This window comes from Lipophrys pholis (assembly GCF_963383615.2).
Source record: "Lipophrys pholis genome assembly, chromosome: 5".
In the NCBI taxonomy this organism is placed as follows: Eukaryota; Metazoa; Chordata; class Actinopteri; order Blenniiformes; family Blenniidae; genus Lipophrys; species Lipophrys pholis.
Genome location: NC_137628.1, coordinates 18,412,059 through 18,430,903, shown reverse-complemented (window position 1 = coordinate 18,430,903; position 18,845 = coordinate 18,412,059). Strand labels below are relative to the sequence as shown.

The 18,845-nt window shown below is 40.4% G+C and overlaps 4 protein-coding genes across 4 annotated transcripts; 2 read left to right on the top strand and 2 right to left on the bottom strand.

Annotated features, from left to right (window-relative positions):
• Window positions 1-146: 146 nt before the first annotated feature.
• Window positions 147-4,508, top strand: LOC308109403 (uncharacterized protein). Its single transcript, XM_080462940.1, has 6 exons — window positions 147-279; window positions 431-576; window positions 710-771; window positions 953-1,066; window positions 1,675-1,773; window positions 1,960-4,508. The coding sequence occupies exons 1-6, from the start codon at window positions 151-153 to the stop codon at window positions 2,127-2,129; spliced, it is 720 nt and encodes a 239-aa protein (XP_080319066.1). The 5' UTR covers window positions 147-150; the 3' UTR covers window positions 2,130-4,508.
• A 458-nt stretch (window positions 4,509-4,966) lies between these two features.
• chic2 (cysteine-rich hydrophobic domain 2) lies at window positions 4,967-11,536 on the bottom strand. Its single transcript, XM_080462941.1, has 6 exons — window positions 11,209-11,536; window positions 8,676-8,730; window positions 8,157-8,312; window positions 7,931-7,987; window positions 7,782-7,841; window positions 4,967-6,891 (listed from the first exon to the last, which is right to left on the bottom strand). The coding sequence occupies exons 1-6, from the start codon at window positions 11,340-11,342 to the stop codon at window positions 6,841-6,843; spliced, it is 513 nt and encodes a 170-aa protein (XP_080319067.1). The 5' UTR covers window positions 11,343-11,536; the 3' UTR covers window positions 4,967-6,840.
• A 949-nt stretch (window positions 11,537-12,485) lies between these two features.
• Window positions 12,486-14,257, top strand: rhbdd2 (rhomboid domain containing 2). The gene has a single exon (XM_080464682.1). It carries the CDS (start codon window positions 12,697-12,699, stop codon window positions 13,696-13,698), a length of 1,002 nt encoding a protein of 333 aa, XP_080320808.1. The 5' UTR covers window positions 12,486-12,696; the 3' UTR covers window positions 13,699-14,257.
• LOC308110420 (OCIA domain-containing protein 1-like) lies at window positions 13,839-17,451 on the bottom strand. Its single transcript, XM_080464683.1, has 8 exons — window positions 17,244-17,451; window positions 16,994-17,078; window positions 16,833-16,886; window positions 16,660-16,707; window positions 15,384-15,513; window positions 15,047-15,219; window positions 14,681-14,842; window positions 13,839-14,583 (listed from the first exon to the last, which is right to left on the bottom strand). The coding sequence occupies exons 1-8, from the start codon at window positions 17,295-17,297 to the stop codon at window positions 14,546-14,548; spliced, it is 744 nt and encodes a 247-aa protein (XP_080320809.1). The 5' UTR covers window positions 17,298-17,451; the 3' UTR covers window positions 13,839-14,545.
• Between the last annotated feature and the right edge of the window lie 1,394 nt (window positions 17,452-18,845).

Below are 18,845 nucleotides of genomic sequence, written 5' to 3'. Positions count from 1 at the left end.
ATAATAATAATAATAGTTTTAAAAAGCTGTTTTTGTTGCTTTTGATCGAGATTACAAAACATAAGTAAACAACTGGGCAGTCGGTCACCCCATGTGGGCTGAGCCTTGGGACTTTAAAGCATCACTTCAAAGCCTGGAAGGACTCACACCATGAAAGCCGTGATGGAGGTTGTTTGTGTAGCTGTGGCCGCGTTCAGCCTGCTGTCTCTGGGACATTCAGCTCCTGTAAGCAGCTGTGAGACTCTCATCCAACCACTGGACATCCAATCAAGGGATCGGGTCAGGATTTTTTATTTTATTTAATTTTTTTAAGATTATAACTTTACCTTCTGTACTCTCAGTATCTTTTATATTTTACATGAAAAAAATAACCATAGAGTCCACTCTTGTTGCTGTTCGCCCTGGTGTATTACTGAACTGTGTGTTTCAGCTGCTGGGAAAATGGATATACATAGCAGAGAGCACGGACATGCCGGGAACCAAGGCACTCACGAAGATGCTCGTGGAGAGCACCTGGTGGAACGTCACTGCCGCTGAGGAAAGTGACAAACTCAGCAATTTCCAGAATCACAAAATGTAATATAAGCTTTGAATTTAAAGTTGTCTCTTCAATCCAGACAACAATTTTGAATTTTTTTTTAGAATTGATGATGAAGTGTTGTCTACATAAGGAAAGAAAATAACCAGGATTGAATTTGTCTTATCAAAGGATGGGCTTGTGCTTCACGTTACAATTGAACATGACCTTAAGCAACAACACTCTCACTATGGGTGAGTGTCAATGACACCAAGCGTGCTCGCGCAAATGCAACTGCAAACAGATCTGGACTTTGTGGTCAGCACTGCAATGACATTTGTTCCTGATATGAATACATTTGCTCTGTGCGTGTGTGTGTGTGTGTGTGTGTGTGTGTGTGTGTGGGTGTGTGTGTGGGTGTGTGTGTGTGTCCAGTGCAACCGTACAAGGCAACAGCCATCCAGCTGAGCACCCGATGTCCTGACTGCCTTGTTTTCTACTCAAACAACACGTTTGGAACCAGCGTATATAAAGGCCTCCAGCTCCTGAGTAAGGCAAAAAAAACATTCAGTATGCTGCAATTAAGTGTGAGAAAACCATCCCATTGTGCTTCTTTGAGCCTAACTCTGTCACTGCCAAATGCAGAACAAATCCATTTTAAACATATATATCCTTGAAATCCAGTCTATTCTGGTATAGGCAGTAAGATCGGGTCATTTTTCATTTCTCATAACAGTACTGACACACTGAAGTTGTATATCTAGATACAGTATGTTTCATGTTTGTTTGTCTTTACTCTTTTAAGACAAAATCTTATTTGAACACTATATTAGTTTTAAAGTTGTTGTTTTTTTTACTTGAGGGTCAATAGTTTGGATATCTTGTCATATTTCAAATGACAATCAGGCAACATAATTTCCACCAGAGAGAAATTTCCATCTCCATATACATCAAGTATCTTATCATTTACAGGTCAGAATGAAACGTTTCCAAAATCAGAAAGCGAATATGTTTATGTGTGGCAGAGATCTTCACAAATCCTCATTATTAGCGAACCGTAACGCAAACACACCGGCGTGTTCCTGCATTAGTAGTGTGTTTAATGTTGGTATTTTGAGAGCAGAGGTCCTTTTGCTCACTCTCGCTGTGTCGCTCAGGCAGGAGAAGTTCGGTGAGCGCCGCCGAGCTTGAAGATTTCAAGAAGCAGGTCGAGTGTCTGGACTTGCCATCACCTACAGTCATGGACCCACTAAAAGGTTTGTACTGTCAGCGATCCAAAGTGTTTCTCCCACGGTGTATCTCCACAAAAAGCTGCTCCTCACTTCAGCAGCCATATATAATAAACAGAACAAAACTATTTAAAAATGCACGAGTTGCACAATATTAGTGTGCATTGAATACATTAATACATAATACATTGAACAAACTTGTCTGTCTCACAGGTTTTTGTCCGGATCCATCTTTGTCTCAAGAAACATCGGCCATTTATAGGACAGGAACTGTGAATTCAGAAGACATCAATCGACTGGAAAGGATTTTAAAAAGTGAAAATGGAGTGCAGATCCTGATGAAAATGGTCACCAGTGCTGTAAGTCAGTTTCAGCAGAATTAACACCGTGGACACGAAGGACATGCGTCGATGATAAAAACCGCTCATCTGTAGGAACACTTCTGCTATAATAAAGAAGGTGAAGCTTCGTAAAATCTTAGCTTGTGTAAAATCGAAATGATTCAGAATTAAATATATACCAAGAAACAGACAGAAAGTCTTGTCAAGTGTGATTCCAAACATGATGTCTGAAAGAATGTTGTTGCCTCCTAGTGGCTTGACGCTGCCAAAAGCTAAACAAACAACAGGAATCTGTAATATTTCAGAAAATATGTCACTTAGGGGATAATCTTATTGTCACAATTACTAACAGAAATTTAAATTTTTTTTTAGAACTTAGACAAATGAAATTGATTACGTGGTGAAACAAATCTACTCTATGCTTTTTTTTTTTTTTTTTCCATCCAGAGAGGTGAAAGCGTTTTCTTCTATATTAAGAGTTTGCTGTATGGAATTGCACTAAGGCTAGCTGAAAAAAAATAAAAATAAAATGTCTTTATGACATTTTATGTGTGTTTGTTTTTGGTCAGGGTACAATCACATTGGTAGATCACTGCAAGCTTTCAGTGTCAGTAGGATTGACTTCCAGACAACTTTATCCTGCTTGAATTTGTAAAAGAAATCCCTTTAACAGGAATAGATAATCGGTGAAAAGAAACACTAAAAATACAGATACATAGGGTTGACATTGTCACAACTCATGAAATCATACTTTAGAAGTCCACTTTCTTTACTCCTCGTTATAGTTTTGTTGCAGCGTTGTTATATATGTTTTGTCAGGAATGTTCATCCTCAGTTTAACATCAGTCACACTCATCAGACACGTTGCCGTTGGCACAAAGAAGGTAGCAATGAAAGACTTCTGACCGACAAAATACTTTTAATTCCCCCCATTGGCCAGTTGTGAAAAGGTAAAACAGAGAAAAAGCCTATAAGTATAAGTTTTATTTTTTTTTTGAAAAGTCCTCTCAGGTCAAATGACTAGAAAGCACTGGAAATACTTGCATCTGTGAATCTATAACTAGTTTGATAAAAGCATATGAACTTCATTGAATGGTGTCAATCCTGCTATTTTGGAAAAAGTTTAGGATGTTTACCTGAAGAATTTTGACAAAAGCCTTTATTTGTTATGTTCTCAGTGCGAGGAAAAACTGGGCGTCCTTTTGAGGACTTGTTGAAAGGTTTGGAAAATAGTATAATGAGGTCATCTGGAATATCAAGACTGATGATGATTGAAGGCGAACCTGCCATGTTTAATTACAATATTGTTTAGTTTAGAAATGATTTTATAATCTGTGTCACCTTGTGCACTGCTGCCTTGTGAGCAAGCGTGTCATTTTCCTCCAGTTGTAGTCAGATTGCATTTACTCAGAAGCAGTCCAGCTCTAAAGGGCCGTTCAGATACCAACAGATTTGTTTGTATTGTGGCGCTTAAAATCCCAAAGACTACAATATTATGGTATTTGCACTTGTGTACAATGGGACTTCCATGATTTGATATACTGAATTAAAAAACAAAACCCAAAATAAAGACAGGCACACTGAGCTATAGAGGATGATGCCCATAGTCTGTTTTATTGGTTATTACTGTACATACATCTGCTCATAAGTCACATACATATATCTATCGCTCTCTTGCATGTATGTACACACACACAACCACACACACACACACACTTTTTAGAGCATTGACCGTCTCTCAAGATAATATAAAAAAAGGACTCGTTTTCTGTGCAGGATTTGATCACAGTCAGAACTATGAAGAACACTTGCATCTGCGCACGCGCACACACACACACAAATATATGCATACAGCCTTATGTTTAGATTTATACAGAACGGACCACACGCAAAAATATAGAAAAGTGACGGACGAACCAATAAGTAAACTAGCGGTAATACGGTGAGTCCTTGAGTCTTCTCGACATTCAAACCAAGACTAAGTCTGTTGTGGCGGTTCCGTCGTGCACGTCCCTCCTTCACTACCTCAGCTGGACCACCACAGAGGAGTTACACATCCTTTCCTCAGGGGTTTTTACCTTTTTTTTTTTGTTTGTTTTTGCATTTAATAATAACAGACTACAAATGCATTATTTTGCAACTATTCAAGTAATGTGTGATCTGTACACTGTACTTGACACCCTGGTGTGACTCTGAAAGATACCTGACAGTGAGATTTTACAATGCTACATTTAGTCCTGTATCTAATATAATCCCCTGAGTGTGACCTCAAACTAAGTGGCTTGGTTCTAATTCTTGATATACGTCTCACAGTCTCTGGATCTGGATGTCTTTTTCTTTTATATAAAGGTGTGCAGAGTTGGAAAAGCTAACTGTATATATATGTCCTCCTTTTAATTATACACCTTGTATTTGCTGGTTAAAAAAAAATAAACTAAACAAAAAACACACAAAAAAACCCCCATTGAATTAAATGAGATGTGCTTTGTGTTAATAAAAAATGTAAATAAAATAAAAAAAAGTCACCTTTATCATGAAGCAGGATTGTTTGTTAGATAACTAAATTCAGTGTCTGGTTCTTTGGCAGATAAGGATTATATTAGTCAGACTTTGTTTTCATAAGATTACTAATAATTAACCCTTTATAGGACACGCATGCAGCGGTGTTACTTTCTTACTATATAATATTATATATACCATTTCACAATTAAAAGCTTTTAGTTATTTAAATTAGATGAATTTATCAATTAATTTCTATAAGATTCCACAACGCACCTGCCGCATCAGCTATTGCAAACAAACGTCCAACAGTTGTGTCTCATTTGCAAAGAAGTGTCACCTTCAATTTTGCCAATATATGGAATTATTCAAGAAAATGTACACAAGCTAGACTAAATTTATTCATGTAATATCTGAGTGTCATTAACAGGATGATCATTTTTGGAATAAACTGGAAGCAATACGAGATTTACCAGACAGTCGCATGCCAAATAAAGAGTTAATTCACAGGTCGTTCTGTGTGCTCAAAGGCTGAGGGGGGAAAAAGAAAATGGTAAGCAACTGGATTAATTTTGCTACTTGACCACTGCACGCCTTCAAATCGTCGAAGGAAGTGTCTGCTGGTTGATTAGTGCAATTTTACGTTGACATTCCTGACTTGGAACGAGCCTGGTTGTACTCGGAGCTAACCTCAGTAATCCTGCGTCATGATGAAGAACCCTGACATCGTATAAAAGGGAGCAGGGAGGACCCGGCTCGCCTGGACCAACCCTGCACGTTAATATGGGAACTTTCCAAACGCGTGTCCACATACAGAACTCCAACACATGCACGACGAGCAGGTCAGCAGATCAAAGAGGCCACATAAAGGCGATTGACAAAGCGATTGTGTGCTTTAGTGTCGACACATGACCAGAGAAGGAAGAAAAAAACCATGGCATTTCTTTGCAAAAAAAAAAAAAAAAAAAATGGTGAGGGCGATTTTACGTATGCACACATTTTGATAAATTACAGAAACAAATAAAGAGCGGTTATGGCTAAAGAATACTTCAAACACAGACCCTGCCAAATCTGATTTGTCTGGTTTTTTTTGCAAGTCTCTGAGACACACACACACACACACACACACACACACACACACACACACACACACACACACACACACACACACACACACACACACACACACACACACACACACACACACACACACACACACACACACACACACACACACACACACACACACACACACACACACACACACACACACACACACACACACACACACACACACACACACTTTTTATAGCATCAACTGTCTCAACATGAAAGTAAACAAAATTTGATACTTAAAAAAAAGAAAAGAAACAAAAAAGGAATACAAAAACATTTCTTTTCTTTCTTTTCATCTTGGGTGGGCCCTATCCCAACTTACTGTTCCACAGTGACTGAAGACGTTGGGAGGCAGACAAACCGCCCGTCACCTGGACACCACCCATTCATACTAGGGACAGTAGAGTCAGAGTGTGTGATTGTCACTGGGTCAGCGTGATGCACAGAGAAGTGCGGAGCCGTGAATGAAAGGAGGACGTCTGGGGAGTGAAGGGCAAGGCTGTAACGTTCGTCTGTTCCGGCCTCTGGCCCGGTGCGTCCCTGTAATACCACTCTGGATTGGGATGAAGGCTCCTTTGGAGTTCCGAGTAAGTTCTGCTGCTTCCGCAGCCTCTCATGAGGACCTCCAGTACCAAACCACCTGTTACAAAAGCACTGGGGTGTAGTTTTTTTTTTTTTTGCAGGTGATGTTGGCGGTGTGACGTATGAAAGGTGTTTTATGACGTTCTAACTGTGCCATGTGCTTAGGTTGGGGAAGAAAAAAGAAAAAGTGACAGATATTCCAGTTGTGGCTCAGAGAACTCCATTTAAGAGTCCATCATCCAGCTTTAGTTCAAATGTCCATTAGCACGTCTCACTGCTGGTTCTGTCCTGACATCCCACTGCCTGGTGCCAGGCAGCAGGACCATGTGCCAGGTTGCCCAATAGGTCGGCGCTCGAAGCGGGACTCGCTCCAAGAACAAGTGTCGGGCGGCTGGATTTGTAAACAAGGCTGTAGAGAAGGTATGCGAGGAGGGAAGAGGCCGAAGAGGAAAATGGGAGGATCAGTGTAAACACAAATACTGGAGTATTTTAGCAGGGGGAGTTATTCAGGAGCTTTACAGCCGTTGTGACAGAGTTGACTTCAGCTGCAGTCAGCCTAGTCCGGTCTGAAGATGGGGATCTTAGGTAGGAATTCTATTAGGATTACCTGCAGGTAACAAGAAACAAGAAAATATTGTGAGTGAGTGTTTACTGTTACAGCATTACAGGAGTTACTTAGTAGTCAAAGTTGCGATCACCTTTCAGGTCATACAAGGCCACAGTGTTAAGAGTGATGTGCAGGCCTCGCTCGCGGTCGTATCATGTTCAAAGAATATCTGCAGTATCATGATCAAGTCTATTAATGTCACAGCTCACCCAGAGCTTCTTCGCTGGCTGGTGGGTGGAAACCAAATCCCCGCCAGGCCTTAGCAGTTCGGATTATTGTCGAACGTAATTTTAATGAGGATCAGAAAATGTTACCGCGTCTGAAACGGTACCACGGAGTCGCACTACCTAAGATCAACAAAAGCTCCCCGGCATTCTGTTCCCATCTGGCACTTCAGAAATTCTGAAACTGTTCCACAGTCTTTAAGCTCAATCGATCACAGAAGGAAAATAAACTTGAGAGATAATAATATGCAGTCCTGCTCACAACCAAAACAATTAATTTACAGATTCTCAAACAGATATAGACGTTTCCTTTCTGCTTCCATAACAAGCTTGTCCTCTGTAGCTTTGTTTATTTACACACTAAAGCCACCAGTGGTGTACGGAGATGTTGGATCGGATAATACAAGTGAAGTAAGTAGCAGAACTTACTGTCGTACCAAGTTTATGAAATTATATAAGCTTATAAAACTGCTACTATCACACAATTTGTCGGGGGATTTACATTTAATCTGGAGAAACTGTACAGTACCATACCTGTGTGCAGATATTACAGCTGGATTATAACAAAAAAAACAACTTTATAATTAGAATTGTGCCGGTGGCAACAAAAGACAGCGATTATCTCACAGTGTTCTGCAGCATTCACTGCAACCAGCTTATACTTACATATTCCATCATGTTGTTGGTTTCACACTTCCTTTTACTTAGCCTCCAATGCAAACACAACTGAAAACAGGATGCAAAAGTGCTCCGGTGAGTTTCACGTCACACGTGAACACAAGTCCACAATCGATACGTATCGTGTCACAGCTCACCTTGTGGTATAGTCTGGTGTTCTCCCACTCCAAAAGCTTCTCTATCGATCTTCTTGTCTGGAAAACCAAAGTCACATCAGGTCATTTAACCTATCCTATTTATAGTTAACCTTAACTACACATGGTCAGTGGTCTGCTGCAGTGTGGCGCATGGGACGCTCATCTTGGATTAACTGGTGGCGATCTGGTGGACATGAGTGAAGCGCGGCGCAGATGGGACTCTCACCCTCTTGCTGAGGCAGATAACAGGCCACAAACTGAAGCCCAGCGTGCAACAGCAGCAGAGGCAGCCACACAGGAGCCACCGCACGTTGACCGGCAGCGTCTTCCTCAGGCAGCTGTTTACACGGTTGATACTGGCTTTGAATTCCTCTGGTGCCACCTAAACAAGGTACACATGTTGGAAATAGCTGGCTTAGTGTTATTCATATGCCTGAATAGCCCGGTGTACGCTATATAGGGAGGAAAGATGTTGGCGTGAAAACATCTTAGAAAAAAAAAAAAAAGGTCAAAGTAATTTTATCCTCTTCGTGGAGCTTTTTCCATGTCACTTGTGAATGTAACTTATTTGAAGGAAGGTGCTTCTTTATGTTTATATCAACATTTTTGCACAGATTTTTGCTCCAAATATTGTCAATGTGAATTTTTAAAAAGTATAATAAATACTTGTTCAAAGAAGTTTATATTTATAACGCATTGAGCAAATGAGAAATGTGTATGTTCTATTGCCCCGACAAACACTTACCTTTCCTGTGAGTGCTGAAGGAAATTCTGATTCAAATTTGTTACTAAGCCCAAACCTGTGGAGAGAACAGACGAGACGTCAGGGTGTATTGTTTACTCAACAGTATAAGTAGTACAAGCACATTGTTGTTGTTCTTGTATCAGGCCAGAGCTTGCGAGTCGTAGTTTATGTCAGACGCCAGATAATGAAGTCAGACTGTTGTGGCATCATTAAAAGAAGAAGCATCTGATACAAGTGAATTATTTAAGGGATTACAAGACGGCAAAAAAAAAAAACAGGAGAAGCGTCATAAATTGAACTGGAGTACCCGGAAGATTTCTTGTCGTTACTGTATTTTCAATTCTAAATAATAGCTTGGTGCTACAATTTAATATGGAGACAGTGAGGAAGATAAAAAAAACAAAACAAACACTGTTTATAATGTAAGCAAGAGTGATGATCAGTTTACACCGAAACTCAGAGGGTGACGCTAACTTTGGATGCCTCAGTCTACCTCAAAAAAACTAAACACAATATCCAAGAATTGCAGCATCAAAACACGGTGCTGCTTTGCAGAAATGGCTTCCTGTAGTGAAAGTGATCAGATGGGAGGAGAGTCTGCGGCTAAAGTGAACCATTCCACAATCGAGGTGGTAGCAAAAAAGTTATCAAATGGCTACAACATCAGAAGAAATGACATTTATTTAATGCCAATTGAACTTATCATTCATTCTAGTCTCACAATTAAACCCAAAACGTTTTGGTCTTTGTTACACGTCAATGTTAAAGAGAAAAAAGTAATACAATGGAAGGTCTGAGTCTGTCTGTGATGCATTTCATTAACGATGTTGACTGATGGTTAAAACAAACAAGTGGTGTTTGGAGAGGTTGAGTCAAGCAGACAATACAAATCATGTACTAACTATACCACACTGAACTTCAGAACGTTCGAAATAATTTTTGGGGTTGATAGTGTTTCATTGGAGCCTGTAACATGTCTTGTATCTAATTGAACCAAGGTTTCCCTGTTAAATGTAATGTGCAAGATCATTATTTATTTACATGATTAGAATATTGTTCCATGCTGTCTGTGGCAGAACCTCATGTATGCCAATCAATTGTTTATTATTGGATTCAAGCCTTTAATTCAATAATAAACCACTGACATTTAACTAAAAGGGTTCAAGTTATCCACCTTGTTGAACACTAACACAGATGATTAACAGCTCGCTATCCTCAAAGACCCCTCCCACCCAGCTCGTCATCACCTTACAACTGATGCCTTCTGGCAGGCGCTACAGCTTGATGAAGGCTCACACATTCAGACTTTTAAACAATTTTTATCCTTGAGCCATCAGATCATTAAATAAACGTTGACCTGCACACTAGCGTTTTTAATCTCTGTCACATGCAAATCCTGATTCATGTGACCTGATAATTTGTCTTAAGTGTACAATTTGTCCATTATTTTTTTTTTATTCTCTAAATCGATGCTTTTTCTATACTGCTTCATCACCAATCAACCTCACTTGCCTGTTTTGTGTTTTTTGTTTGGACTGTGGGAGGAAACTAAAGTACGTGGATGAAACCCACACACGCAGGGGGGAGAACATGCAAACTTCACACAGAAAGGTCCGGCCAGTATTTGAACAGACGACCTTCTCACTGTGAGGTGAAAGAGGTGTCATTTCATTATGTGACATATAATGGCATTAAAGATGGTCAATTCAATTAAACAGGATGGTTACTTCGGCCTTGGACATGGTTTCCCCTATCTTTTAGTGCCTTTAATATCACCAGTATTTTTATCCTTAATTAGTTTCTACTGCGTTTGTTTTCTTTGTATTGTCTATATGGCTCATCCATTTTATAAAGTGCTAATTGTGCAATTTTCCGTATTATTTATTCTCTTGTACTGCACTTTGGCCGACTGTGGCTTTACGAATAAACTTGCTTGCTTAATGAAAATAAACACTTCTTTCTGATATGTTAAATAAATGATTAGAGAAACCCCATCCCCAGGTACCGTTTACCTCAATTTCAGAGCAGATTGGAATATAAGCCTATTTTCTTTTAATGACTAAAGTAAATAAACACAAATTAGTGCATATATACTGGCCTGTTTTTTTTTTTTTTTTTTAAATGCTTTTTTTGCTTTCAATGTGTATATTTTGAAAGTATCTGACATGTAACATTTGATCCATCATGTGTCTCTTCATGGCATCCTTAGTTTCCATGCTCGATAGAAGAACCCTCTAAAAGTGGGGCCGATACACACAGTACCGACGTGACAGCAGCTTAAATAAGTGTTATTAGTTTTATAGTTGAATTAGAAGTGTGTGTCAGTGCAGTTAGAAAAGAAAGCAGAGTGTGTGGAGCCACTCCTGCTAACTCCAAGAGTTCGCTCGGTGCTAAGTTAGCAGCTAGCTGCTCCGCTAGGTCACCAGCAGCGGCGGTTAACCTCCGAGACCCCCGTCGAACACCGACTCACGGTGCCGGTAAACCCTCATGTGGACCCCACTACTTCCCCGGTGAGCCTCGCCCGGCTGCTTACACAGTGACGTGGCCGGACCCTCGCACCACCACCGGGTCCGGAGCGTACTTGAGGAGCTGCTCCTCCGCGGCCCTGTCCTCGTCCTCCTCTTCCTCCTCTTCCTCCTCGTAGATCTCGTCAAAGTCCTCCATCATCGCGCCTCCCGGGAGGGCCGCCGGGAGAGACACGACGCCCTGCGGTCAGCGAGGCCTCGGCCCGGGGGGAGAGTGAGCACGGAGAAGGTCCGGAAAACACCCTGCAGCGGTCCCGGAGAGGAACCGTTCACATCGCTCAGCTCCGATTCCGAAACAAAACATCAACATCCGCCGCAGTAACCGGACGACACCGGAAGGGGGACAGACGTGAGCACGTTCTCCAATAAAATGTAGAAAGAAAATGTTTATTTAGCAAAGTCACTTATATGAGCACGGCATTTAAAATGTACCTGACTTAAAGTACAGTTTATCTATTTATCTATGTATCTATGTATCTATCTATCTATCTATCTATCTATCTATCTATCTATCTATTTATTTATTTATTTATTTATTTATTTATTTATTTATTTATTTATTTATTTATTTATTTATTTATTTATTTATTTATTTGCTTGCATCTGAAGTCACCACATTGATTTATGATTATTATTGACAAAATCAAACTTCACAAACAAAATCGTTTTTTATTTTAAACTCCTTTAATCTACTCTGCTCACAGGCAAGTAAATGATTTTAATAGAAATGCCTATGTTATTAATGCACAGAATAAATAAATTAATAATGTTTATTGCATACAGAGAACAGTGATGGACATTAAAAAGTCCTGCTTACGTGTTTTCTGATTATAATGATTTAAGACATATTTAACTATGCCGATATTTTTGGTCATATTACCTTGTCAAAGTGGTAAATTCTATTTGAATACATAATATTTTCAACTAATATCTATGTATTTATCTGTAAAAATATTATAACTTATAAAATCATAACAAATCAAACTTAATTCAGAATAAAAACAACCTACTAAGAAGCTGTCTGTGACCGGATGCTATGCAATTCTTCTTCAAATTAAAATGTAGACTGTCAGTATAAGTTGTATTTACGTTCTTATTCAACACTAGGCATTGTGGCTTTCTCTTGTTTTAATTTTACTCTCATATATGTCTTATAAATGCAGAGTATTTTTGGATTCGTGCGCTTGAACCTATTTTTTCTTTCTAAAATATAGGTCACAGTTTATCAGCAAACTTTATTTTGAAGTTTGGGTAATCATTTCCGTTTCCATCCAGGAAAACACTCTTTGAATCACCGAGTTCGAACTAAATCGACTTCTTGTGTGGATTAATATCGTTTGATTATCCACCGAGAACTGCACTTCCCTTGAGAGGATATTACCCGGAAAAGGTCCAGAAGCGTCTTTATTTCTGAGTTGAGTGGAGACTAGACTTTAGTAAACCCTGATGAACTTTGTCTCGAGTTTTCATCAGTTTGCCTTTTGTTTTTCGGCGAGATGACAGTAATGGAGCATCTCAAGAAGATCTTCAGTGTTAAAGATGTTCCTGTTCCTAGCAGCGGGGTCCTCTCAGTGGTCTTCTTCTCGTGCTTGTTGTTTGGTATCCAAGAGTGTCTGAACTTCCCCCCAGACGTCCTCAGTGTCGGTGGGTCTGTGTTTGTAAAGGGGCACCTCCACATACTCTTCCTGTATCCCTTCTACCACCAGACCTCCAACCAGCTCCTCCTCAACATTGCAGCTCTGGTGTTTCTCAGCAGCGCCCTGGAGAAAGGCGTTGGCACTGTCCGCTTCATGTTCTTGTTCCTCCTGCTGTCCTCCACCACCGGGCTGTTCTACAGCTTCCTGGACCTCCTGCAGGAGGACGCCTACCGGGCTCACACCGAGGGCTTGGTTCCTGTCACCCTGGCCTGTGTGGCCCTGACCACCATGCACACCAAGATGACCAAAGGTTTTCTGTGTGGAGTCAGTTTCCCCACCATGGGTCTTCCTTGGGTGTTCCTCATCATCACCACGGCTGTTGTCCCTCGCAGCGTGCTGCCCTGCAACGTCGTAGCCGTCCTTGTCGGGTTGATGTATGGTAAAGGCTGGTTCTCTTTCCTGGACCTGTCCGAGGCCCGAGCTGGAGTTCTGGAGAAGATGATGCCTTTCAGGTGGTTGAGGCACATTAGAGTTGTGGTTTTTATCCCTGCCAACACAGAGGAGAGGAGGAAGACTCTTCTTCCGCAAATCAATCCAACGCCTGGATCTTACCCTGTCCAGGCTTATGCTCCAGTGTCCAGCGTTAACCCTGTTCTTACCAAACCCATGATGTATGAAGGTTGGACCAACAGTGCTATGTCCAGTCCCACACCACCCCTGAACCTTCACGCACACGTCTCATCACACAGCTCCGAGCATGATCATGGACATTTTTCAGGCCTGAGTTCTGGACACATCAGCAACCACATCCATGGCCATGACCATGGTCACGGCCATTGCCATGGCCATGGCCAAGCATAGTTGTAGTTATTTAACGGATTGCTAATATTCCCACTATGGCCGCAGGAATTATTGACTATTGTTTTACACTGAAAAAACCTGCTCACAGTCTCAGGATCTGAACGTTGGATTGTGTCTGTACAAATACATTATATGTTGTTGGTGGTATTTTTATTCACATTTTCTATCTGCTAATAAATACGTAAAAAATATTGTTAAAAAGTGGACCACATTAATTGTTGCAGTACAATGTTTAAAAAATATTCCGTATAATTACCTGTATTTGGCTACTTAAAGGCAACAGTACAAGCAATTATAACATGCTGAAAAAAACCCAAAAAACATTCTTCGAGCTATGTGTAATTTTGATCCAAATGACCCTGAAACAAACATCCAGCTTTTCTTGAATGACAATATTAAGTTTCTGGTCCTCACTGGTACATTGTCACTAAAAAACACAGATACAATAATTGATGATATAAGCTGCTCAACCTCAAACAGAAAATGTTGGGATTCAATGTTTTCCCCCAAAGACACCACAGCACCAGTCAGGTGGGGATCAAATAAAATGACCTCGGGTACAGAGGATGAACTTGTCCTCTATCTGAGACAGCTGCACTGACATTAAACATTTATTCATTCGCACACAACCTCTGACAAAATTCAAATGCACATATCTGAACTGTTGTTCCCTGTTTTGGAACTTTAAATTAGTGTTTTGAATGCAAATTAATTATCATCAAAGCAAAGACATTTCACTCTTCAATCTGATTTATTGATGAAACACAGTAATAAACTCAAACATTCCCATTTTCAGCAGTGGCAGTGTTGCCAAACAACATATCACATCTTCACTTTGGCGCCATACTCATTCTTCCCAGGCATCTCCATAGATATTCTTCTTCACTGTAAAAGACAGCATGTATTATTTTCCCAAATGATTTTCAGGACAATGAATATACACTTTCTTCACCCCAAATCTACAAGTGTTCCAGCAGCTCACCTGTTTTGTTGGGTCTCTCTGGCGCCTTCTCAGGTGGTACTTGGAGCATTGTGTCGGCCTTCTGACTGAGGGTCACCTCATAGTTCTCTCGGTTTTTCAGCCTGAGGTCCTCATAGAGGATGGACTTTCTCCTGGGCTCCTCATCTTCCATGTAGGATTGGACTGGAGGCGACAGGGGCAAAAATAGGGTCATGGTGAAATGTTTGGGCACTAACGGTCACTCATATCCTCAATGAGCACTGATCAGAATGAAACATTTTTATACATTAAATAAAGATCACTTCTACAGTGATCAGTGTAGTGATCATTGAGTTGATGCCAATGTTTGTAACATTTGTTCATACGCTTAGGGTTCCTGTGAGTTACCTGGAGCACTGAAGTCGTCTGCTTTGCCCATTTGCACGGGTGACTCTTGACTGGAGCCCAATCCATAATCTCTGGACTGGGCGGACTTGTGGCTTGGCGTTTCTGCCGACCCAAACATGCCGTCAAATGACTGGCTTTCTGAATCGTTCAGCTCTGACGTGGCGCCTCTGGAACTGAGAGAGAACAATCAGATGTTGTTGCTGGCAGATGAATGAATGAGAACACCCCCTTTAACAAACAAAAAATATATACTTTTTTTTTTTTTTTTTTTAAAAGGGGCATAAAGTTAAAGACAGATGTTCATATGCCATCATTTTCCTGGGTGGGGATTACTCACTATTGTGCAGGAGGTCCTGTCCTCTGTCGTATAATCTCTCCCAGCGGTGAGTTCTCCAGCTTCTTGAACTTCTCCTGACAGGCCTTCGTATACGACAGTTTGCCAGCCAGGTAGCCAAAGAAAGCAGCAACTGTTGGGTCAGATGTATTTTACTTACAAACGATGGTGAGGAAGTATTTACTAGAGGTGACAGAAGCACAGTGAATCCAAGAATATAAACAATTGTCAAATATATTTTTTATATTTTAATACCTCAGCATCTGGGAAAGCATACACATTTTATGATTCAGTTCAATTATTTTCAACTAGGGTAATGGGAATTACTTAGCAAAGTGCCATTATTAACATTATTACGCGACTGTACAATCATAGGTTAACTGGCAAAATCAATTAGGAACGTGCAGCTTGTATCACACAATATGAAGACATTCCATGCACTTCCAGCTTCATGAGTTCACGTCAAACATGGCGTCGAATCACAGCAATGGAATAAACTGCTTTCAAGGGAATTCTAATATTAAAATGACCAGTGCATGGGATGTACAGTACAATCTCAATAAATATGAACCATAGTATTGATAAACAAGTTTTCATCTTGACCATGAGCGCAATACATCCAATTGAATAGTCTTTATCATAGGGCATGTTCATGATGTGCAATAATGCCACAAGCTACATTTCATAGTCAATAATTATATTTCTGAATCATTTGTGTAATTCAAGTGATTTATAGTTTACACGTTTACCTTCTTAATATCAATTTATTTTGTTATTGGATATTTTAGTAATGAATGACAAGTAATCTTGTATTGTCAATGTGATAAAACATTGTTCAAGATCACGTGTAGAACTCCAGTATCTCCGGTAAGAAGTCCTGCATGTTTTAGATTCCTCCCAGTTCCAACATGTCTGCTTGCAATGAGGGGCTTGTTAATGGGCTTTTTTTTTGATGATGACATCAATATTTTTTTTTAGGTATGCTGAATCATCTACAACATGCAGGACGCTGGATCTCCAGGACCACAGTTTGACAATGTTAAATCTTGTACTATTTACAGAGACTCTTTAGATTTGTGGCCACCACAGGTTCTATTTCCCACTTGGAAGAACCTAAGACAGACCGATGCTCATGTGGTTGCACACACAATAATCAAATGCCATAAAATTCAACAAACAACTCCTTAAATGTGAACCAACAAGATTGAAGAGAAGACTGTAATGTTTCAAGTATTAGATCTGCACTGTCATTTTAATGATATTACGCTGGTGAACTTACAGGCCACTTTGGGTAGAGATCCAAACCTTGGAGAGGCAGACAGGGTTCCTACGGATCAAAAGAATCTTGGGTTAATTTTAAATTCCATATCAGAGTTTTAAAACTCCATTGACCCTGACCCAAAGGAGACATGTTTCAGATTTTGAGAGAGAGAGCACTGTGTTTACAATCACCTCTGGCAACAAGGGCTTGAGTGATGGCCATGCTGGCCATCGAGAAGGGCACAGCTGTGGGAGGGAGAGAAAAAAGAAAAGAAAAAGATGAAAGAGTGAAACCACTCGAGTCTGAACATCTATTCACAATTTAACTCTGTCACTCCAGGACAGACACTTACACCTGTAAAAGAAGCTCTCCTGGTTGCACTCCCTGAAGACCCTCTTCTCCTCCTCCGTGAGGACGTATCCCACGCCGAGAGGCACCTACAGATTAATACACCTCGCCATTAAACTAGGGACGTGTTTATAGCAGCAGGAGGCACAGCAACCACACTTTCTAAACAGTTTAGTTCATCAAGGGTTAACGCCATGCTAGCCTGCGCTAACGCGTTAGCCTGCGGTGTACTGCGTCTTTCAATGCGTATTTACCTGAGCTGCTGAGGACTGCTGGTCCTCCGTGAAGCCCGTGCTGGGGGATGACATTTTCCACAGCAATGCCAAATCTGTCCGACACCTCAAAGCATCGATAATAAAGGAGTCTGTGTCACTTGGTGGGCTAACTGACAGGGTGATCGGTACAATGTCATCGCTCCTGTAAAGGCTGGCACGACCCGGAAGTTAAAGCGGCTCGAGAGGCAGGTTGTTGTATCTGCGTTACGCCACTGTAAAAATCTCAGTGGAGTTTACAGTGGACAAAGAGGGACAATTGTAATAATATTTCGTTATTTATTAAAAAAACAAAACAAAAAACAAAACATACATAAATGTGTCTGTTTTATCTTTTTTTTTAAAGTAGTTGTAGTGCAGAACTCTAAAATAGTCCATCACCTCCCTCTAGTGGTCATGGCCTGCATTGTTCCCCTGGCATGAAACGAAATGACTTTAGTTTGAATAGTCTCAAATAGTGCTATAGTCAAGACCAAGACCAGAGAATCAAATGATCGAGACAAGACTGAGACTTGAAGGGGGAGAGACGAGTAAAACCCAAAACCAGAGCATCCCAACACTGAGACAAGATCAGGATGTTAAGGGGCAGTCACCCAGTCAAGACCAAGTTCAGAGCATGCCAAAACCGAGACAAGAACAAGATACTAAGGACTGAGACCGCTCTTGAGGCCAAGATCACTCTCAAATAGTTCAACATTAGTGTCCAAACAGGAATTTTATCAAGATCAAACCTGTAGAAATAAGAAAAAACTAACAAACAGAGAGACAGAGTGGCCCGACTAAAATGCATAGGATGACTAGCAATTAACAAATACCTGCAAAATAAGTTGTGAAGAATTGTTGTATTCGAAGTCATGAGTGCCAAGTTCAAATGAGATTTGTAAGTAGGAAAGACAATATGGACATTTACCACGTTTTTAGTGCTTTAAGAAGGTGAGTTCACTCTGGGTCACTCAGTACAGCAGTAGTTATGAATTTCCATGAATGATATTGTATCTTAACCAATTACTCTATAATAAAGTTTATCATGGCTAAAGAGAAAAGAGCGTATCTTCTGTTGTCAGCAGTTTATGTGTAGAAGTGACATTTATGGTGCTGGCTCTGAAGCATCGGTTCTTTCATGCGCTTTTACATGGGTGATCACAATGTTATAAATTAATCATCTGCTGATAATGGATGAACTTATTGACATTTTTTTTATCATCATGAAAACACTCCCCTGATTCTTAACTGGTACTTAATGAGTTTCCACAGCATGAGAACCCCCAAAACATTAGACAAAAATAAATTCCGATAGGAGCAAACACATGAATATGCCAGAAACATAAACAGAAAGTTTATTTCTGTACTACTACTACTACTACTACTACTACTACTACTAATTATAATAATAAGAAAAATCATACTTTATTAATTCCCTTGGGGAAATTTCTCAGTGAATTGACTCATCGGTGGGCAGCCACATAGCACAGTGCTCGGGGGGAGCTGGTGGGGGCAAAGTGTCTCGTTCAGGGACCCCTGGTGCATGTATTTTATTTTTATTTTTCGACTGTGGGGGAAACAGCAGTACCCGGAGGAAAACCT